Below are 23,175 nucleotides of genomic sequence, written 5' to 3' on the forward strand. Positions count from 1 at the left end.
ATTTCTTGGAAGAAAGTATTTACAGACATCCAGAACAACACTACCAGTGTTGTCAAGAACAAGTGAAAAACATGTCAGTGGTCGGGATAATGAATTCTAACATGGCAATGTTATGGAAGTGTGTACTTACTACTGTAGTGAACTCCTGTTTGAGGGCATCACAAGTTATATAGAGGTTCATCTGGTAACCATGGAAGGATGCTCCATGTGGTAGAATACTGCGAGGGGCACAGTGAAGTTCTTCCACAGACAGCACATAAGCTTCAGCTATCCACAGTAGTCTCTCAATAGCCAGCAGCTTCACAGACCTGAAGGACAAATACAAACACAAGCCATTTAAATAAGCCTACCTTGACTCAAATTCTGGCTTCTGAAATAGTTATTTTGGTTTTTTGGTCCATTTCAGTTAATAATTGACAGAATAGCCAATTTAGTTAATTTAAAAGAAATATAATCAAGTAGAGGGTTTTATCAGAAACAGATTAAGACACATATAGCACCAGTATCTTAACTTTTATTGTCTCACATGTACACCAGAGTCTCCAGGATTTGCAAATATATGAATGTCCACCAATAAAAGCAATTAGCACAATCCATTTTTATCAAATCTATGTAAACTTATCATCAAAGATGTAGAAGTATCAAGAATAGACTGTCATATAAAGACTGTCAAGCCTACATTGTCAAGTCATGACTTTTAAGCAAAGCCTGTCCTGTAAAGACTGTCATGTATAGACTGTCATGTAAAGCCTGTCCTGTAAAGACTGTCATGTATAGACTGTCCTGTAAAGACTGTCCTGTATAGACTGTCATGTAAAGCCTGTCCTGTAAAGACTGTCATGTATAGACTGTCATGTATAGACTGTCATGTATAGACAGTCCTGTAAAGACTGTCATGTAAAGACTGTCATGTATAGACTGTCAAGCCTACACTGTCAAGTCATGACTTTTAAGCAAAGACTGTCATGTAAAGCCTGTCCTGTAAAGACTGTCATGTATAGACTGTCATGTATAAACTGTCAAGTATAGACTGTCAAGTCATGACTGTCATGTAAAGACTGTCACATAACGACCATTGTGTCATACAGACCATCAAGTAAAGAACTGATATAGGCTATCAAATAGACTGTTAAGTAATGAATGATAAAGACAGTCAAATAGACTGACAAGTAATGACTATCACGAAAAGACTGTCAAGTAATGACTGAAGTAGACTGTCAAACAGACTGTCAAGTAATGACTGATATAGACTGTCAAATAGATTGTCAAGTAATGACTGATATAGACTGTTAAACAGACTGTAAAGTAATGACTGATACTGTCAAACAGACTGTCAAGTAATGGACTGATATAGACATCGAATAGATCATCAAGTAATAACCATCACATAATGACTGTCATGTAAACACTGTTTGTCAAGTAATGATTGTCACATAAGGACTGTCATGTAAAGATTGTTTGTCAAGTGATGATTGTCACATAATGACCGTCAAGTAATGGCTGTTGCTAGGAAGTTGTTGTAACTCAGTCTTGGCAGTCATTCTGTAACACAGAAGTAAAACTCACTTGGAGGGAAGTGGCACATTAGCAACCTCTGGTACAATTGCTGCAGTTAGCAACTTGGTTGCATTTGACACTGTCTGGGCAACAACATTCCCACCAATACCAATCATTGCCATCTGAAACACACAGTAGGTGCAACACTATACAACATGAACTACATGAACACATACTGCAGTTTATAGCTCTAACCCTGAAGGTTTGGGCAACTTTGCAGATCAGTTCATTGAGTGGAACACCTTGAACATCAAAACATCTGATGTTGCGATTCAAACACTTAAGAAAGGTATTGTGCAAAAACGACATGTTATTCAAAATGTCTGTGTTTCACATGCCTATTTACCAACAACAAGCTACATCCTCTTGAAGAGTGTAGCTTCATAGCCAGTCAGTGTATGACGAAGTGTTCGCCATTAGCCAACATCAGTCGCCTGACCAGGAAGTAACATTCAATCATGAAGAATTACATTTGGTTTGGTGCTCACTGAAATTCTATTATGACAGGCTGAACTGGATATGTGTTATTGGATTCAATCCCCAATGAATGTAAGATAACTCAAACCACCTTTCAATACCCATGGCTGTGAAGGAATGAAACAACATTCATTGTTTTTGATGTTACCCTCTGTTCACTGGATACTGATTTCATGGATGTGTAAAGTTATGTGTCATACATTAAACAATCATCTGATACATACCATTGCAGATATCATATTTCCTTCATTGTACAATTAAGGATTATTCATGAATTCTTTTTGGCTCATTGAGGTATGACTGGAAAACCTCATCTGTAAATGTTTGTACGTAACCATTATGTGGATTCATTTAAATTGCAAATGATTCAATAGACACCTAAAAAAAGTGTCAATCCCTAATCCAGCTACTATACTGATGACCATATACTGGACCAACATGCTGGATTATCACCCTTGGACAAAATGCACGCCAAATAGATGTGACCAAACAGTTTGTGCACATTCTTTCACATACTATGATTTACTGTAAAACTAGTATATATATAGATGTAGCGTATACCTCTAGTCTGTTGTAACACTCAGAAATAAACTTCTTGTGGATAGAAACCGGGTCCTGCAAAGAGAGGACAAACAGATGTTATGCAAATCAATTAAGTGTCTGTATAATCATCCTTTCCATTCATTCATTCTGACTGAAAATATTGGTGAGGAAAGCACACTGTGACTTGCTTTGGAAATGTTTATTCCATTTCTTTTCAAGGTCAAGTTGAGATTCCACAGAAACCAAATGCACAAACCCAAGTTATCAAAATTAATCCCCTGCCACATAATGGCATGCTACTGAACACAATATAATCACCAAAACAATAGTTTATGCCAGTGAAAAGTATACCTTTTTAAAACGTGGATTGAGGTTTGCATATGCCATGTTGAGGAGCAGGCTGATGGCTTGAGAAGCAATAGTTTCATCAGGAATATTGAGGCAAATCTCCCACAGATAGTCCAACCCTAGCAGCTCACACTTCTCTACAACCTGAAAGAAACAAAGTGCATGGTCAGTTCCAATCTCTGTGAAAGTGGTAAGATGTTTCAGGTCAATAGAAGCAAGCATATATTTTTCAAATGCCCAAACCTTTCCATCAGAAACATGCAACAGAAATGTGAAGAAAACTACTCAAAGATTCTTACTCTGACCATTCAGGGAATGACTTTTGTATACCATAGAAATTTTTAAAATTTCAGATAAATAAAACACTGTCATCTTGGTTACTTTTTATGTAACAAAATCACCTGATGAAAACATACAATTGCAAACTTCTGCATTTTCCCTGTCCACTATTTCTGTTTTAATCATTAATACTCAAAGGTTACATCTACTGTTCTCACTTTTCAGATAAGCAATTATTTCATTGTAATATTAAGTCATAGGCATGTTTTGTTGCAATACTACTACTACTTTAAGAAAACATGTAACCAAATATTTTCATCACTGGATAGGACAAGCATGTTCAGTTTCACTTGAGCTTTTCCAGAGGTTTTGAAGCAGAAGTTTCAATGAATTGAAATGTACTGTGACAGCAAGTAAACACAGTGTCAAATTGCAAAGGTCAAAATAATGTAAGAATGCAAACTACATGCCCAAAACAGAACATTGTTTCAGATCCACTGATGGAAGTCTACTAAAACTTTGAACATTTTGTAAATCTGCATTAAATGGTAAATCTCACCAGTGCATTACCCGATCGCTTCAACTTGTGCTCATATAGATTGACACTCTCAAAGAAATTCTTGAAACATGTAAATCCTGAAACATAGATGAATTTGACATTCAAGGTTCCTTTTCTGACAAAATACATGAAAATGCTATCTCCTCCAAAATCAGATCATAATGGATCCAAATATCGGGGGTTTTTACCCTTGGTTACAAAATAAGAGTTATCTGTCCTCGCCCCCTGATTACCATCTAATCAGAATTCGGCTTGGTGTCCCAGCAGGGGAAAAGAAAGACAAGTATGAGTCTTCTTGTGGCAGAATAAGTATACCTAAATTTATTCTTATTCTGACACATTGCAATGCGTATCCTATAGACATGAAAAATTTCATTGTGGTGCACACATTAGAAAACTCTTACCCTTTTCACTTAGTTTTGCTGGATCAAGACGTAGGATCTCTTTCTGGAAAAGTTGGTTTTGTGTTTCTGCCTCCAGATCTGTTATCCCCTTGCTGAACCACTCATAGCATGTCTACAACCAAGCACAGATAATGACTTGATTGAGAGGCAATTTGGTTACAAGTTGGAATACAGGAGTAAGGATAAAATATGTGGATGATCAAGTTCTTTGTTACAATTATACGTGATGTTTTGGTGCATGTTCTAACACTATTATCAAGTAACAAAACTGGTTGCTGTTTTTTCAATTCTTTGAAGAGAATCTTCTTACCACACAGGCATGATGCATGGACAGCCAGTTACATCTCTATCCCAAATCACTGTTCCTTAAAACAGCCAGCTACATCTCTATCCCAAATCACTGTTCCTTAAAACAGCCAGCTACTTCTCTATCCCAAATCACTGTTCCTTAAAAGAGTTAGACTGCAATTCATTGGTCTGCTTTTGAACCAAATAGACTTTACGGTAAAATCGTAGAGGTTGGCATCTCTGTGAACTGAGTGACCAGCACCGGAGAACCAAGGGGGTCACCCTGGAAAGAATCGTGACATCGGTCTTCCCTTGAAGGTGAGGAGACAATCACTCATGGACTAACAGTGCCTTCTCCAGAAACTCTGATTAAGGGCACATCCTCACCGCGTTCATCACACCAATTCTATGGTTGCCGGCATCTGACCAAGAGGCAATGTCCATGTTGGGTCCTGGGATTATGACAGCAATGAAGATATCATCTCCCATAGTCTGATGACATGCTCGGGCGAGTGGGAGACCAGACCCTCGTGCAGTATCCCAAACAAATCCAGATCATCCAAGCCATACTAAAATGTCTAACGCCACATGCATAGAGTCTAGATTCACAGGATGAATGAGTGATCACAGCACTCAGTTGTGCATGTAAGGATGGCACCTTGATGCAACCTTGCTATTTGTACTGGCACAAACTTGAGTTAGGTGCATGTCCTTGGAACAGGGAAGCACCCAAAAATGATAACAAATATTGTTGTAATAGAACTGAACGTAACCCTTGAAGGAAGGATGTATTGGTAAATCAAGATATGCATTCATGAGGTCAATTAATGTCAGAAAATTGCCAGGCTGAACCGCGGAATACTGAGTGAAGTGTCTCCATCTTGAATGATGGAACTTCTATCATGCGATTCAAACCCTTGAGGTTGAGTATGGGACAGACTACCTCCCATCTGTCCATTCTCTATATCCTGCCTTCCACATGTCTACTGTTCATCGCTTATCAGATTACGAGAGCGTATTTTCTGTAAATTGTATTATTGATTAAGTGATCATAATTATTGGGTCACAATGTTTTAAGTTTTGATTGATCGTTATTATGGGTCACAAATCGGATCATAAATGTTCAGTGCTATTAGTATTTTAGCAGCACACCTTTAAGGTAGTGCTCTAGAGTTGCCTCCCTTGACTAGTTGTGTTTGCTTCCAGGAGCCTGCGAGAAAGTTGGTGGTGATGTGGTAGCAAAGTGCTCAGATATTCAGAAATCAGTGACTGTGTATATATAAGGCTGGTTATTGTGTTCACATATGGACACACACACAACTGGAGTACATCATTCGGCCAACAATCCGTCTGCCTCTTGGTCAATGCTTGACCTACATGACCAATGCCTGACCACTTCCTTTAACTTTTTCTCCTATCTTTAACTATTTGGCAATGAAACTATAGTGTCTGCTGCAAAATCGTACCGATGAATTGGAAAATAAATGTACAGTCAAAAGCAGCAAATTTGTTAAAATCTAAATATTTTAGATATTTAAATACTTACCTTACCCTAAGCCTATAGCATATTACCTCAAGCTTCACTTAGTAGGAGTTCTGACAGAGTTGAATTGCTATTCAATCTTGAATGGCTACCTCGCAATCGACGAATGTCATGATATGAAAGTATCTGGATCTCCCCACGCACAGACTCCAAGAGAACTTCACTTTTACTTCTAGGTCTGAAGAGTCTGTAGTGGGGAGGAGCATCCAGTGTTGGGAGGGACTAACTGCCCTATGGTAAGGTAAGTATTTAAATATCTAAAATATTTAGATTTTAACCAATTTTTTACTTACCTTACCATAGGTCTATAGCATATGGATACAACAGACAGGATGGTTGTAGAGGACCGTCAGCATAGAAAAGGTTAAGTTCCGGCAATCGGTCTGGGACCTGAACATTGTGCTACAGCACTTGAGAGGTCCTAACAAGGAAGACGGTGTTTCTGTTGGCACTAGCTACAACAGTGAGAATTTGCGAAATTCATGCGCCAGATGTGACCAGGGTCCGGTTTGAACAGACTAGACATGGGGCTGTTCACTTGGGCCTCCTCTGGGATTTCCTGGCAAAGAACCAGTTGCCAGGTCAACCAGACAAGTTATTCACCATCCGCCACTTACTGCCATTATCGGACCAGAGGATCGAGAAGAGCAATTACTGTGTCCAATTTGGGCCCTCAGAGTATATATCAAGAAGTACTCTCCTCGTCGGGAACCAGGAAGAGGTTGTTCCTGCCTTTTGTCCATGACGACTAGAGGGGAAGTCACCAGGAACACAGTAGCCTTATGGTTAAGGCAGACCATCCTGGCGGCTTACGACGCACAGTATCTGCCACACCTGTCATCTAACAACCTGCACAAGATTCGAGCATTAGCCTTGAACAGAAGGAAACTGATGTTTTCGTTTGTAGCGTGGGTTAACGCGCCCGAATGCACCCGTCACTGTGCGTACATGCACAAGGGTTGAAATTATCCCGTGCATTTCGTGGGTATAGCTGGCGACAGCGTTTATGAGTTGAAGGCTGGCAGTTGGTTAGATGACTGTTGCGGAACAAAGACGTCCGTATAGAGTACCAGCCTGGGGGTTACAGTTAAATTAGAATTAAGAATAGCTTCCATTATCGGGAAGACATTTTATACAGAAGTCTTAGCATTCACATTATCGGTGAATGTGAAGTGTGTAGGGATTTTTCATTGGTTTTACCGCTTTGTTTCAGTTTGGGTGCATTAAATGCTCAGACATAATTTTTTTGACTTTTCGTTTATTTTATAAATGGGGAATAACAACTGCCTCATTCCCATATGGTAGCAGAGCGTGGTTTCAAGCGGTAAGTCAGTTAACTAAACGGTAAGTCAATAATTAGTCATGTCTGACATTCAGGAGAAAGGTTCTATAAAGAATGGCAAATTAAATCCCCAAGAACCAAACGGGTCTCAGTCAGAACTTGAGAACATTTTGAAACTGAAACAACTAAAAGCCAATGCAACATTCACCAAAGCTAAAAACAAGTTGTACTGTCAACTAGAATCGCCTAATCAACCATCTCGTACAGACATTAGAGATGGCATAAATAAAGTGAACGAATGTCAGGTGAAAGCAATCAATGTTATGACAAAACTCACTTTGGCTTATGCAAAGAATCAGCAGGGCGAAAATGTTAGTAAAACAGAACAAGAACTTAGTCATCTTGAAGATGAAACTAATGCTGTGATTGAACAGGCACAAGCTCACTTAGATAATAGTACTGATGCAACATCTACGTCAAGTAGGGGACTTCCTGGATTGTTTAAATCTGGACAACTATCTGCTCAAAGTGAACCAAGCGTTCACAACAAAGCCACCAAAAAACATTTTGTTCAAAACAAACCAAAGGAAAACACGCCTTGTTATGAAACTGAGTCGCACAGTCATGCAATAGGAACTGATTTATGGAAACAACTCAAACGAGTTTCTATCCCAATATTTTCTGGCGATGTAAAATCTTACGAAGGTTGGAAAGCTGCTTTTCTGACATGCATAGACCAGGCACCAGCGACTGCTGAATACAAGCTATTGCAGCTGAGGCAATATCTGGCTGGGGACGCTTTGAAAGCAATTCAAGGCTTGGGACATAGTGCTGTGGCCTATGATACTGCGTTAGAACGTCTAGATAGGAACTATGGTGGTAAAAGGCGTCAAGTAGAGTTACAGTTAGAAGAAGTGACAAATTTGAAGCCTATTCGCCCAGGCTCGGTCAGAGATGTTAAAAAATTTGCCGATGTTTTAGACATTGCTGTCGTTAATTTGAGAGAAGCAGATAGAGTAGAAGAGCTAGGTAATGGGTTATTGTATGCCACACTACAAAAGAAACTGACAGAATCTATGGTAGCTCAGTACCAGAGGTGGCTTCATGATAGAGATAGACAAGAGACAGTCGAGACATTGAGAGAATGGGTACTTCAGGAAGCTGAATACCAAACAATAGCTGCAGAAACAATGCATGGTGTTTGTGATAGGAGCAAAAGAAAAGAATCGTGCTCGTTTGTTGGTGAGATAGGACAGAGTAGAAAGTCATACAGGGATGTTGTATGCAAGGTTTGTAGTGAACAACATGTGTTATGGAAATGTAACGTGTTCAAAAACATGACTGTTTCCGACAGATGGAACACTGCAAAGAAACTGAAATTATGTTTCCGTTGTCTTCGTGGCAATCATCGTGGTGCACAATGTAGACACACATATCGGTGTGGGATCAATGGGTGTGTGAAAACCCATAACAGGCTTTTACATGATGACACACTCAAAACAGATTATTCAGAATGCAATCTGGACTTGAGACATGGTTCAGTTGCGAATAGGGAATATGCTCAGGTAAGTTCTGTAACAAAAGGTCATGATCAGGTGTTTTCTGAAAGAGTGCATGCAACCGTACCATTGGATAATGACCAACCTCTCATAGCACTTAGGACAGTCCCAGTAATACTGAAGAACGGGAATAAAAGGATTCGTGTTAACGCATTGTTGGATGATGCAAGTACGAGGTCCTATATCAATGCTGATGTGGCTTCCGAATTAGGGATGCAGGGTTCAATAGAGAAGATATCTGCGAGTGTTTTGAATGGTAAGAAAGAAACATTTGAGACGAGACCTGTCACATTTGGGATTGAAAGTGTGGATGGTACAGTGAATGAGGAAATGTCTGCATTGACTATGACTAGGGTTACAGGCGACCTTCAGGTGATTGACTGGCAGAAGTACAGACACAAATGGGGTCACCTAGAAAACATAAGCTTTCCTAACGTTGGGCGACGTCCAATAATTGATCTCCTGATAGGAATTGACAAGGTGCATCTGCATCAGTCATGTGAAGATGTGTGTGGGGAAATAGGTGATCCTATTGCAAGGAGAACGCCCCTTGGATGGACATGCATAGGCAAGCTCTGCAGTCAAGCTATCTCCCAAACACACTGTGTATATACATATCATGCATACAGCAAAGACAGTGACTTATGCTCCCTTGTGAAATCATTTTGGGAAATTGAAGAGATTAAGAATCCTCTCAAACCCCTTACACCAGATGAAGAGCAAGCTCTTCACAAAGCACACGATACCTTACTTTATGAGAATGGCCGATACCAGATTGGTGTCCCCTGGAAGGGTACTCCATCATTGCCAGATGACTATGATATGGCATTCCGTAGGTTGCTTAGCACTGAAAAGAAATTATCCAAGGACCAAAACATAGCATTAGCCTATGACAAAATAATCTCGCAATATGTTGAGAAAGGCTATGTCCGTAAAGTAGAACGTCGGGATTCAAGAGAAGGTGTGTGGTATCTTCCTCATTTCCCAATCTTGCGCCCAGATAAAGCCACAACAAAAGTCCGCATAGTGTTTGATGCTTCAGCAAAGTTTCAATACACATCACTAAATGATGTAATCAGTCCAGGTCCGAAGCTTCATTGTGAACTCTTTGATGTGCTGATACGGTTCAGGAGAAAACCAGTAGCCCTTATTTGTGATATTGCAGAGATGTTCTTGCAGATCAAAATCTCACCACAGGATAGACCATACCACAGATTTCTCTGGAGATCTATGAATACAGATTCTCCTCCTGAGGTGTACGAGTTCAGTCGTGTTGTATTTGGAAACACCTCTTCTCCATTCCTGGCTCAGTATGTAACTCAAGAACATGCTGAGAGACATGCGGCAGATCTCCTTCTGGCCGCTGAAATGGTCATGAAATCCACCTACATGGATGACAGCATGGACTCAGTAGAGAATGTCGATGAAGGCATAGAACTGTACAAAGAGTTAACTCAGTTATGGTCTAGTGCTTCAATGCATGCTCGAAAATGGTTGTCCAATTCACTGAAAGTACTAGATAACATCCCCGAAGAAGACAGAGCTTCCGAGATTGATCTTTCAAAGGGCCATTTGCCATCTGTAAAAGCTCTTGGGCTCGTGTGGATTGCTGAAAAAGACATTTTCACATTTAAAGCAGGAACGTTTATTCAAAAAGAAACAACCAAGAGAGGGTTTCTTAGGCAATTGGCAAGACTTTTTGATCCGCTAGGATTCATAGGACCATTCATCATCACTGCCAAGATTCTGTTACAGGAAATGTGGTTAACAGGACATGACTGGGATGATGAATTCCCCCAACACCTGCAACAGAAAATAGACAAATGGTTAGTACAATTGCAAGAAATACAATGTGTTCAGGTGCCAAGATGTTTGCGTCTAGACGCTGAGGTTTGTTCAGTATCAATTCACACCTTTGTTGATGCATCACAGGATGCATACGGAACTGTTGTATATTCCGTTTATACTTACCTGGACGGGAAAAAATCTAGCAGGACAGTTGCTGCAAAATGCCGTGTCGCTCTGTTGAAAGCTTGTAGTATACCATGCCTTGAACTGATGGCAGCTATACTTGGTCTCAGACTTACCTGTGAAGTAGTCAAGATCCTTCAGGTAGAGATTGAAACAGTTACTTTCTGGTCAGACAGCATGAATGTCTTGTGCTGGATTAAAAACAACAGTCGTACTTTCAAACCCTTTGTTGCCAACAGAATTGGTGAAATACACAGCATCACAAATCCAAATCAGTGGCGACACATACCATCGGCAGAAAATCCTGCAGATCTTCTTTCAAGAGGTGTGATGGTTTCTTGTCTGATAAACAACCAATTATGGTGGTATGGACCTATGTTTCTGCTTGGACCAGAATCTGAATGGCCATCAAACAAAGCATTGTCGCTTGACATGTTAAAGGATGACAAGGAAGCAAAAACTAACAAGAAGCATGTTGCTCTAGTTGTGGTACAGAAACCTGACATTGAGATGTTCAGACTTGAACCGTCAAAATTCTCCAGCTGGAGAAAACTCACACGTATCAATGCGTGGGTATACAGATTCTTATATAACTGTTCCACTTCGGGTGAATACAGAATAAAAGGTGAACTTACAGCAGAGGAAATAGAAGAGTCTGAACACAGAATCATTGCCAATGCACAGGAGGAGTCATTTTCAGTAGAATATGCTGCTTTGCAATCAGGAAAGGCGCTGCCTTCCAGTTCTAAACTCCTTACACTCCAGCCACAACTAGATGAAAATGGAGTCATGAGAATGAGTGGGCGCCTAAGAGACGCGGAATGTTTGCCTCTTGGAGCAAGATTTCCCATAATTCTGCCTCGCAAAAGTTGGGTGACAAAGCTTATCATTAAACAGTATCACGAAGACGGTAAACATGTTCTGGGCACGAATCAAACATTGGCCGCAGTGTCGGGTTCATACTGGATTATCTCAGGACGAGAAGCTATACGAGAATGGGAGAAAGAATGTGCTAGATGTCATAGGGCCAAAGCAAAACCTGTTTGTCCACTGATGGCGCCATTACCGAAAATGAGACTCCAAAAGTCACTCCGTGCATTCAGCCAGACAGGAGTGGATTACGCTGGCCCATTTATCACAGTGCAATGCAGAGGAAAGGCACGTCAAAAACGTTATTTGTGTCTATTCACATGTTTAACTACACGAGCCGTTCACCTGGAAATGGCATACAACTTGGATACAAGTGCATTTCTAAATGCTTTCTACAGAATGGTAAATCGGCGAGGTCTACCACATGAGGTAATATCGGACAATGGAACCAACTTCGTTGGTGCCGTTAAAGAACTCAAAGAACTTTTTCACAAGCTGGATCAGAATGCTGTTCAACGTTCCATGGCTAACCGAGGAGTAAAATGGCACTTCAACCCTCCATACTCGCCTCACTTTGGAGGGGTATTCGAGACGATGATTAAGTCGGCTAAACGTGCCATCTTCGCTATCCTAGGGAATGGTGATGTCACAGACGAGGAGCTGGAAACTGCATTTACTGGAGCTGAATCGCTGATCAACTCGCGTCCTCTCACCTATCAGTCGACTCATCCCCAAGATGTGATTCCTCTGACACCGAATCACTTCCTGCACGGCCAGATCGGAGGAGCATTTGCTCCAGAATCCGTCGACACTACAGATTACCATCCAAGAAGGCGCTGGAGACGTATTCAGGAACTGATGAGACACTTTTGGAAGCGGTGGATGAAGGAATGGCTCCCAAGTCTGAATCCAAGGCGGAAATGGAGAACTCAAAGCAGAGACCTGTGTGCCAACGATATTGTTCTTGTGATTTCTCCGGACACTCCACGAGGACAGTGGCCCCTTGGCAGGATTGTGAAGACATATCCAGGACGAGACGGACATGTTCGTGTGGTGGATGTACGAATCGGACAATCAGTGATTACCAGACCAGCAAACAAGATTTGTCCACTGGAGTGGTCATCTGAGAATTGTGATACAGATTTGTGACTTCAGATACATCGGATACAGCAACTTGGATTTTGCAACATGGATTCTGTGGATTCTCTAACATCGGATTATGTGATACTGGATTCTGTGAAGACGCTGGATGCTGTGGATTGTAACAATAGATTATCCGGATTCTGGGACTTTGGATTATGTGATACTGGATTCTGTGAAGACGCTGGATGCTGTGGATTGTAACAATAGATTATCCGGATTCTGGGACTTTGGATTATGTGACATCAAGATTGACACTGAACTGTGAACTGTGAGTCTTGAACTTTGACTGTGGAATGCTATATGAACTATATGAACTGTCTGAGATTATATGACTTGTTATAAACATTACAGGATATAGGAGGATTAGTGGATAATATTGATTTCAGCTTGTAATTTTGAAAAGTATTCAATTTCTGTTTTTGCAGATGTTAGAGATACTAGCATTGTATTGAAATTGATTGAATGCTTGTGTTGTATTGACAGGAGTCTGTCAAGGAGAGGGGTATGAACAGAAGGAAACTGATGTTTTCGTTTGTAGCGTGGTTAACGCGCCCGAATGCACCCGTCGCTGTGCGTACATGCACAAGGGTTGAAATTATCCCGTGCATTTCGTGGGTATAGCTGGCGACAGCGTTTATGAGTTGAAGGCTGGCAGTTGTTTAGATGACTGTTGCGGGACAAAGACGTCCGTATAGAGTACCAGCCTGGGGGTTACAGTTAAATTAGAATTAAGAATAGCTTCCATTATCGGGAAGACATTTTATACAGAAGTCTTAGCATTCACATTATCGGTGAATGTGAAGTGTGTAGGGATTTTTCATTGGTTTTACCGCTTTGTTTCAGTTTGGGTGCATTAAATGCTCAGACATAATTTTTTTGACTTTTCGTTTATTTTATAAATGGGGAATAACAACTGCCTCATTCCCAAGCCTCGACTATGACCCTGCACAGGAACTGCACAATGCCTGACATTATGGCTGGATGCTTTTGGCGGTCCTCTACAGTATTTGTCAGCCATTACTTGTGGGAAGATATGGAGGGGCTACAGTCTTTCAGATCACTGGTAGTTGCACCGCAACTCACGTGTCCGTCCGCCCTATAGGCCCGATCTTACTGACGAGAGCCCTGAGGTAGTGTGATCATTTAGGTGCACACCCCAACAATGGAGTGACGCGTCAACGAATCATTCGTGGTCCTGCACAAACTTGGTGAAGCAAACCCCGCAGCAGACGTTCGACTCGATCGTCCACTAACGCAGTTATTGGTGCAGATGTACCAGAAGCAAGAAATGCGTCGTAACATCATCTGCCTGTATGTACGGGAGGAGGAATCTCTGTAACAGTCATAACACGAGGCGCCCTCTGCATGTTAAGTCCTGTGCTGACGTCAGTAGGCACAACAGACACTGCCACTCCCTCAGACGTAACAGCTCCGACAGTCCCCTCACTACAAACCGGGAAATCTCCCACCTGTCGAGAGGGATCCGAACACGGTTGAATTGTGTCTGGAACAATCCCCTGATAAACACCAATTCCAGTGTGGGAAATAACTGCGACTTCTCCCAGTTGATTATCCACCCTAACTGCTCCAGGAGACAGATGGCAAAGTATAGCTGTCTGCGTAGCAACTGAGGTTCGTCTATGTATGGGTCGAACTCTATGTGCCTGAGATGGATAAATCGTCTGATAGGCATCGTGATTCTGGTAAATAGCCACAGGGACGTGGAATGCCAAATGGCAGGACTTGCCACTGGTAATGTCCCCTTCTTGGGAATGAGGAAGACGGGAGAGTAGAACCCTGGTGAGAGGTGTGGATCCAGCACTTCCTCAATGGAACTCTTCCCTAATAACACTTTGATGTCGTCTGCCAACAATTGACACTGCGCTTCTGGATATACCCACGTCGACGGTTGAGATGTCAACAGTGGGGGCTATATGACCAGTAGTTTGTAGCCCTTCCTTAGGGAAACGTAGGGACCTTCGAGGATGGACCTCCAAAAGATGCCCACTCTTCTGCCTACTGTTGTAGGGAACACTGGCATGGCTGGGGGCAGGAGGTCCCAGTCGTGACAGGTGACACCCTCAATGTCTTGAATAGGGGTGCTTCCCCTTCCCTCTGCCGGGGATGGCAGGGGCGTCCCTGGTTGTGTCTGACGGCGTTCGGCTGCAAGGTTGCTCTGGCCGCGACCTCTTGTAAAGGTGGATAACGGATTCTCTCCTCGGGATGTAGCGTCTCTTTCCTCTGCTGCGTGTTCCTGCTCTATCACAAAGGCAGACGATAGGGCTGCAAACACTGACAATGACACCTCAGTGTTGGTTAACTCTGATCCGTGTAAACTTCTGGAATCGCATTCCCAAAGAGGACCTCTGAGGAGAAAGAAGTCCTTATGATACGGCGCTTGAATTCTTCTTGCCATGAACAAGCGTCCAAGAACCCCATCCTGCATACCACCGTCGTCATCGCTAAAGTTGTACGGACATGCCCTAATAAGTCATGCAGCACTTTGCCTTGCCATAGGAAAAGCAACGACTAATGTTCCAATCAGGACTCGTTAGGCTCTGACAAATAAACAGTCGCCGCTGATGTAGCTGATGCTAACGCTAAGACTGGTTTTAGGATGCGCTACAGCTCTGTGTCAGTGGCCTGTAATCTGGAGTCCTGTATCTTATATGTGGTGGTCGAAGACAGTGTTATAATGGCTTCGTCCACCACTGCCCTGGAGTCCGCAAAGTTGAGACTATGCACCTTGTAATCCTGCTTCTTCGGCTTAAGCGCTCTGATCGTAGCATTCAACGACAGTTTAGCAAAGTCATCATTCAGGGTGGATATGGCGTCAGCTACCATGGGATGTGGTGGGATCATCAGTTCAGGGTCCACCCTGATAGCCTTGGCACTGTCTACCCCTGACAACGGGGAAGGGCAATCCAGGAGCCTGTCAGCAATGCACTCATACACTGCAGAAAGTGGCAGGTATGATTCCTCCTCCACATGAGCGGGGTCCTCCTCATAGTCGGGGGAGAAGTATTGCTCTTCGTCCGAATTCCAGGAAATGCCCAACTTGCGCTCTGGTGCCTGCTCCATGTGCATAGAATGTCTGGCAAGAGGAGGTGATGCTGACCCGGACTGGGAACGACGACTTCTTCTTCTACAGTGGAGAGATCTGCACCGCCACTCCAGTGATGTGGACAATGAATGGCAGCGTCAACATATGCTGGACGAACTGCTCCAGGGACTCCTAGACCTTGATCTCCTGACAACCGGTCACCCTGCTCTTACTCTTCCACTGGTAATAGTAGTGGCGCCCCTCGACGCCCCTCTATACACCCGTATATCCAATCCTGATGCCCATCTCTCCAATCCTGGTGTATTTGTCACTTGAGATGCGCCCACAGGCGCCGGCTTGTAATCGGAATCGACATCGGCATCGGTAACGTCGTCAGAGTCTGCCTCAGCGCTGCTTGCACCTCTGGTGTACAGGGAACAGATAGTCTGGATCTCGAGGAGGACGCGTGACATCTTTCTAAGGCTCTGAGTCTTCCTCTTCCTGACCACCGCCAAAAACGTCTTAAACTCAGCACTTGATAACCCCGAACAAGCTGCACAGCGCTGTTGAAGGGTGCAGGTAACCTTAGCACAGTCCGGACAAAAAGGGTGAGGGTCCTTCCCGGACTTGAGACCTTTGCAAACCACACATGCACAACTACTGTTATAAATCCAAATACAAATGTGATAATAAGGATAAAGGAAAAAACACCCCTTACCACGTAATGGACTGCTCCACTCACACGTGCAACAACATGCTTGCGATAGACAAGTGAAATGGCTGCCCCTCTGGACAGGGACGGCGAATTTTACACTAGATACAGTACTAAGTGACAAAAAGTAAAGCACAAAGCTTAAATACAGCGGAAACTATACACAGAAAACAATCCGCTGATAAAAGAAACTAATCTGTTAAAATTTACGGAGGCAATATTGAAAACAGGAGACACACTACCGTGTCTCATACGAGGTAGCTGACAAGTGTACAATAACGAAATTATATGCTATAATCGACACAAAGATTGAAAAATATGACATACCACAACACCAAGAACCTGTAAAGGAATCAGTGCAAAACGTAGTAAGTCAAACTTTATTAGCTTGAAAAAAAGTTAGCAACCCAACATGTCCACACAAGACGATGCTTGAAGTAAAAGTGAAGTTCTCCTGGAGTCTGCGCACATGCGCATTGGGGAGATCAAGATACTTCCGTATCATGACAGTTGTCGATTGCGAGGTAGCCATTCAAGATTGATTTGCAATTCAACTCTTTCAGATCTCCTACTAAGTGAAGCTTGAGGTAATATGCTATATAACTATGGTAAGGTAAGCAAAAAATTATCTTAAATGGTATGAAAGTGAGTCATTTGTCCATACAAACTTCAGACATTGACATGAAGAAGAACAAAAGCTATTTAACAATGCACAAGAAACAGTTCAGGTAAAGGATATCATGGAACACAGGGATAGTCTCAAAACGTCTGAAATACAGGACATCTGTCAAATGTCAACTGTACTATGTGTAATAACCATTGTATGATTTCAGTCTTCATCAATGCACCTAGCCAACATTGTCTCAACTATTTTTGACCAGCCTTCCCACATCTCATTACTTAAATGTTGTATTGCTTCTGTCACAACACCCCAGACAAGTTCTATTGGGTTCAGGTCTCGAAGATATGATGGTAATCTCAGGACGGTTGAAGCCTGTTGTGCTCCATGTCAGCTTTTGACTGACTTAAATTAGCTGACAATAGTTGATGAAGCTACAACAGGTGATGTGAGTAGTACAGATACTTGGAACTTACTTCCCTCTCCCAGTCACAGGCCCGTGGGTTAGCTACCATGGTGGTCCAGATATCACGTGCTTTGCTCCAAGGCAGGTACAGAACTCCCTCCTGGAGAACGTACTGCAGGAAGTACAGGTGTGTTGACATGTACTGAAATAACATATACCTAATCAGCTGACATAGAATACCAGATCTAAATACAGTCATCCCTCGCAATAACGCGCTTCGCGATACCGCAGATTCGGTTAAACCGCGGGGTAATCCATGGCTCCCGTAAAAAGGTTGTACTGAGATCACACCCCTTCATGAAATCGAAAATAGCTCATCAACAAATCTGCTGCTGCGGATGTATGGTGTCAGAAACCACATTTTATTTGATTAAATTCAATCCCAATTTTATTTATTAAAACTGTTGACAGAAACAACGGAAACACAGTGAGAGCATTACCTCATTCCATACGCATGCAACTTCCGCTTACCTCATTCATGAGGGTCCGTTTATTGCGCCTACCCCGATAGCACCAATTTCACATTATTCTTAGCAGTCACACCCAGATTACAGTCTCATAATCCATGGACTCAGAGACCCGCGTTACTGACTCATTGAAGTCAGTTTCAACAATTAAATGGGCAAAATTTTGAATTTTCACAATCAAAGTTGCAAGTATAACGGGAAGTCAGCGGTGACTTGTCAAATTGTCTACTACGTAAATTGTATCAAGACAGGTAACGGCCTGTGTTCATTGTTATGTTAAATATGTTTGCAGAACACTCGCATTATATACTAGCCAGATAGCAATGTAAAATAATCTGTTACAATAACAGCTTAATATGTAAAATATTCTCATAATGGAACAGAAGTTCTTTGATGTAATATTGTCTGATCGTTTTTACCTGAATCACCGGTACATTGGACCAAAACATCTGTGCACAGCTGATCGCTATTTCCGGCTTAGTTGAACAACAACAAAGACGTATATTCATGTGTACATACATCTTTGATAACATGTAGCATAACTGGTACAACAATCAAGTTATCATGTCTAGTGATTTTTTATTGCAAAGTTTCCAGTAAATATATATATTTTCATTTTCAAAGTTTGTTTATTTTCACCTTCAACGATACGATATATTTTTACTGGACCCAAGTAAGTTTTGTTATGTCCTTGGAATATACGATCTAACTTAGCCTTTGTTCCACATTACGTAATAGGTACCCTAAGACACGTGTAATGGCGAGGGATGACTGTACTATATAACTCTTTCATATCATCATGATCATCACTGAGGGTTACACAGCCACCAGACTCTGTACATCACCTCAACTTTAGCACTTGTTTCAATTCAGATGAGATTATAAATGATGCTACATTCTAATCCTCCTACTCACATCAGCATGTGTGTATCTACCATCCACCACTGAGTTTTCCTGAAGTGGCTGACCATCGCCAACCAAGGCAGTTGCATTCTTGTGACACTTGACTAAACTGCTGCTCACCAGCTTGATAACATCACAGTTCTTGTTCAGTTCATGTATGACGCCCTGTAGACAGCAACAATCGTGTGCAATATGTCACATGGTGATAGGTATAGTATACTAGTATATCACAGAGTGACAGGTATAGTACATAGCACAGAACGAGTGACTACATGTGGGGAACGTATACAGCACTGCTGTTGTGTTATGAGCCTTGTTGATGGTTTCTGTTTTGATTTTACCATAAAATTTTTAAAAATTAATCTGTTTGATTGGCCAGAACCTATAATCATACCAACACTCAAATATTTAGACAATCTGGCACTGACAACAACAGTTTCTTATGTGAACAAAACATTCCCTTGCAAATTCAAGCAACTTGCTAAGGAGATATCATGTTTGGTGAGTGAAGTGGCCTGGGACACATACACACAGGAACTAAGTTTTAGCCACAAAGTTGAATTCAGGACATTAATACTCACTTTTAAGATGCTCAAAGGTACGCAACTGATGAAATTGACTGTCTTTTTAATCATTTCTAATAAAATTCCATTGGCTGGGGCATTAATGGATGTTGCATTCGCAACATCTCAAAGTCTTTTCTGATGAGAATTGTTATTATACCTGACTCATTTTCAATAGTTGATAACATTTGTAAACTCATATGGTCACGGGTCACATGACATGAAGTACATGCACAGTACATAGCTACAACAACATGTGCCATGACTGACAGTGAGCTGTTTTACATTCAACGTTCTTATTCACCAAGTTCTGACCAGTTTGTTATACAAAGTCATAAAGAGCAGTAGTACAGTGTATGGCTGCACAACAACTTACCTTGTCAGCCTTGTGGAAGCTCTGCTTGATGATATTCTTGCTGATGTTGATGAGTTGCCGTAATGCTGGCAAAACAAACGCTCCCTACAGACACAAACAGAATGGGGATGGAAGTCCGAGAAGGGAACATAAGTTCAACATGAGAAAGTTTCAGCTGACATCAACCAAATGTTGCTTTACATAAATGATAGAATCAAACTCAAAAGTTGGTGGCAATTATATATGTATTCCCATGTGTCTAATGCATGGTTTGTTTGAATCTTTGATGTCAGCAGTATTTCATCTTGTGAAAGACAGTAAACAATCAAGTATGGTAAAGTGAGTCCAATGATTAACATCATTTGCATCAATCTACACAATTGGGAAATAATGACACTTACCAACCAAGTCAGGGATCTGACCTCTCTTGGTCACCTCTTATGACAAATGTGGGTTGCTAATGGTAATTTTTTTCAGGAGCTTAATAACAGATTAACTTCAGATAATATTGAAAATTAGGTTAGGGCTACTGAGTCACCTCAACAAGGCTTTATGCAGACACTTTGCTCAGGACCAAATGTTCATGACCAAACAGTAAACCTAGAGTTGTGACGATTAATCGATACGCAAGATATCGCGATTCAAGAGCTATACGATACGATACATCGATACGATTGTCGTGTATCGATTCAACACGATACTTATGTACCTAAAAATAACCCTATACCATAACTGATAAAAATTAGTCAATAAAATCGTTACGATAAACAAGTTGACAGCGAGGGATGGTCATGTTTCAGGTTGCTATGCAAAGCCAACTCTTGCAGTATTTACAAGTAAAAAATGGCGGATGGGGTGGACACGATGAATGAGCAACCACCTTCAAAGTGAAAGATATTATGGTTTTAGAGATTTCCTACAAGAGTATCATGATTTTATTCCAAATAGAAAATATATCTTCTAATTCTTTGGAACCCTACCTTGCATTACATAAAGGGAACAGCTGTTCCACAAATGTTTGTGAAATGCAAGTGCAATAATTTCAGACTTGACTTATCTTGACAAGTGGTTGTTCATTATTTTTAATGTGGTTAAATTATCATTAATGTTGAATCTTGAATAATGAGCAACTGCCACATCTTTCGAAATCTTTGAAAATGTTGTGAGTTTAGCAGTTTTATCATGCTTCTATTTTCGTAGTAAATATTGTCATGGACATGCCCTGACTAAGATAATTTTCACAAATTTTTTTGCTATCTGTGCAAAAAAGACAGTTGTGCCAATGTTGATCCCTGCTGTTCCATTGTTTGGGAAAACACAACTTTACTGAAACATGCCAAACATTTTTAATAAAATATCTTTCATGATGACATGTTTTATTTTTTTTGGTAGAAGAATACCTTCCCTGAAATGATAACATAACAGCACATTATTTCCAGTACTTTTATTTTTCTGCATACGAGGACAAAATATCATGATATTGTATGTATCGGACTACCAGTATCGTGATACGTATCGTATCGTGGCATGGGCGTATCGTCACAACTCTAAGTAAACCTGTTGAAAACAGCTTGCATCTTGTAGACCTTTTGATAATTTTGACCTGCCAAATCATAGTACCCTAAAAAGGCTTTCAGTTTCAAGCTGCCCTCAGCAATATTCCTACTAAATGACAGTAGTAAGTCCATAAATAAGAGATTTTAGACCAGACAATCATATGATGGATATGTGGAGCATCAATCCATGCTAGTGTGATTCAATAACATGCAAACTACTATGTAAGTACATCACACCAGCCAACGGACTTAGCCACCTCTACAAAGAGCTGGGCTCTTATATTCACGGTTCATTAACCCATTTTGAGGAGCCAATGTAACACAAGACACAAACTATACACGATTTTATGTCTAGGGGAATCACACAAATTAATTTTACTCCTGTTACTTCACTTTCTGTCTTTCCACACTCAGTGGGTATGAAATAATGCTAGCTGATGAAAACGACCATGATGGACTGTGTCGCCCAAGTGTGTTGATATTTTTCAACATAATTCCCCCCAGGTGTGCACCACTTCTGGCAATGAATCTCAGTGATGTTTAAGGCCTCATCATAGTGAGATACTATCATCATAAAACTGCACTTAGGAAATGACACAAATCTGCACAATGCTTCTTGCTTCACGTTTGGGAAGAGGTGAACTTGTGATGGTGCCAGATCTGGTGAATACAGTAGATGATCTATGAGTTCAACACAGCTTTCCCCCTACCTGCTGACAGTTAATGGTTCATCTTACCTTTTTAATGTCATCCACACATTTGATGACATACTGTAGTTTGATCTGTTCTTTGACACTGTATGAATCACTGAGTATTGCATGGTGTTCATCCAGCGCTTGCTCTATCAGGTGAGTTGATAGAGCTGGTAGATGGGCCAGGTCCCATAGCAGCTCCAGCACCTGAAATACAGATACGATCAAACAATTGTGGAGAAGAAAATGACTTCTGAGGACCCATTAGTCCAGAAGCCTCTCACCCTCTTAACAATTCTCTACAAGTTTACTGCATGTTTGACAACAGACCTGATTAAAGCCACATATTTGTCCTTGCATGTAAAAAGAAAAGAGTGCGAAGAAAATTAGCACAAAAGATAATAATTCTTAGAATACAAATTGCAATACCTGATCGCCTATTTCATGCAACTTGTTTTCTATATCCACAGGTTTAGCTTCAATTAATTTTTGAAAGTCCATGGTTGTGTGTTGTTCTTTCTAGTGGTGCTCCAACTGCAGGAAACTGAAAGTACGTCTGAAGGTACGTTGAGATATTTGGGGAATGGATGGTTCAAGTATTAGAGGCTGTGTTCAAAGAACTGTCATCATTGTAAATAATGTTCCATGTCCCTCTCATAATTGACGGGCGGTGGGGTAGCCTAGTGGTTAAAATGTTCGCTCGTCACGTCGAAGACCCGGGCTCGATTCCCCACATGGGTACAATGTGTGAGGACCATTTTCTGGTGTTCCCTGCCATGATATCGCTGGAATATTGCTAAAAGCGGCGTAAAACCAAACTCACTCACTCACTCACTCACTCTCATAATTGACTGCCTAATCCCATATAGAATTGGTGGGGTCAGAATACCCCTGATCACGACGAGAAAGACAACCATAAAACTCACAAATCTAAACACTTATTGATATAACCAACAGACCTACTTTAGATTTCATG

General features: G+C 41.3%; 1 protein-coding gene across 1 annotated transcript in view; it reads right to left on the reverse strand.

Annotated features, from left to right (window-relative positions):
- The window catches only part of LOC137290530 (ubiquitin carboxyl-terminal hydrolase 24-like), a 177,129-nt gene that overhangs the window by 105,621 nt on the left and 48,333 nt on the right, over window positions 1-23,175 (reverse strand). Inside the window, exons 14-23 of the mRNA XM_067821545.1 lie at window positions 22,245-22,406; window positions 19,973-20,056; window positions 19,046-19,198; window positions 17,674-17,805; window positions 4,168-4,279; window positions 3,764-3,840; window positions 2,929-3,069; window positions 2,596-2,649; window positions 1,567-1,679; window positions 131-308 (exon numbers count right to left, since the gene is read on the reverse strand). Coding sequence (XP_067677646.1) covers window positions 131-308; window positions 1,567-1,679; window positions 2,596-2,649; window positions 2,929-3,069; window positions 3,764-3,840; window positions 4,168-4,279; window positions 17,674-17,805; window positions 19,046-19,198; window positions 19,973-20,056; window positions 22,245-22,406 — 1,206 coding nt within the window. The remainder of the gene's footprint in view (window positions 1-130; window positions 309-1,566; window positions 1,680-2,595; window positions 2,650-2,928; window positions 3,070-3,763; window positions 3,841-4,167; window positions 4,280-17,673; window positions 17,806-19,045; window positions 19,199-19,972; window positions 20,057-22,244; window positions 22,407-23,175) is intronic.

The sequence above is a fragment of the Haliotis asinina genome, chromosome 7 (genome assembly GCF_037392515.1).
Source record: "Haliotis asinina isolate JCU_RB_2024 chromosome 7, JCU_Hal_asi_v2, whole genome shotgun sequence".
Taxonomy (NCBI): domain Eukaryota; kingdom Metazoa; phylum Mollusca; class Gastropoda; order Lepetellida; family Haliotidae; genus Haliotis; species Haliotis asinina.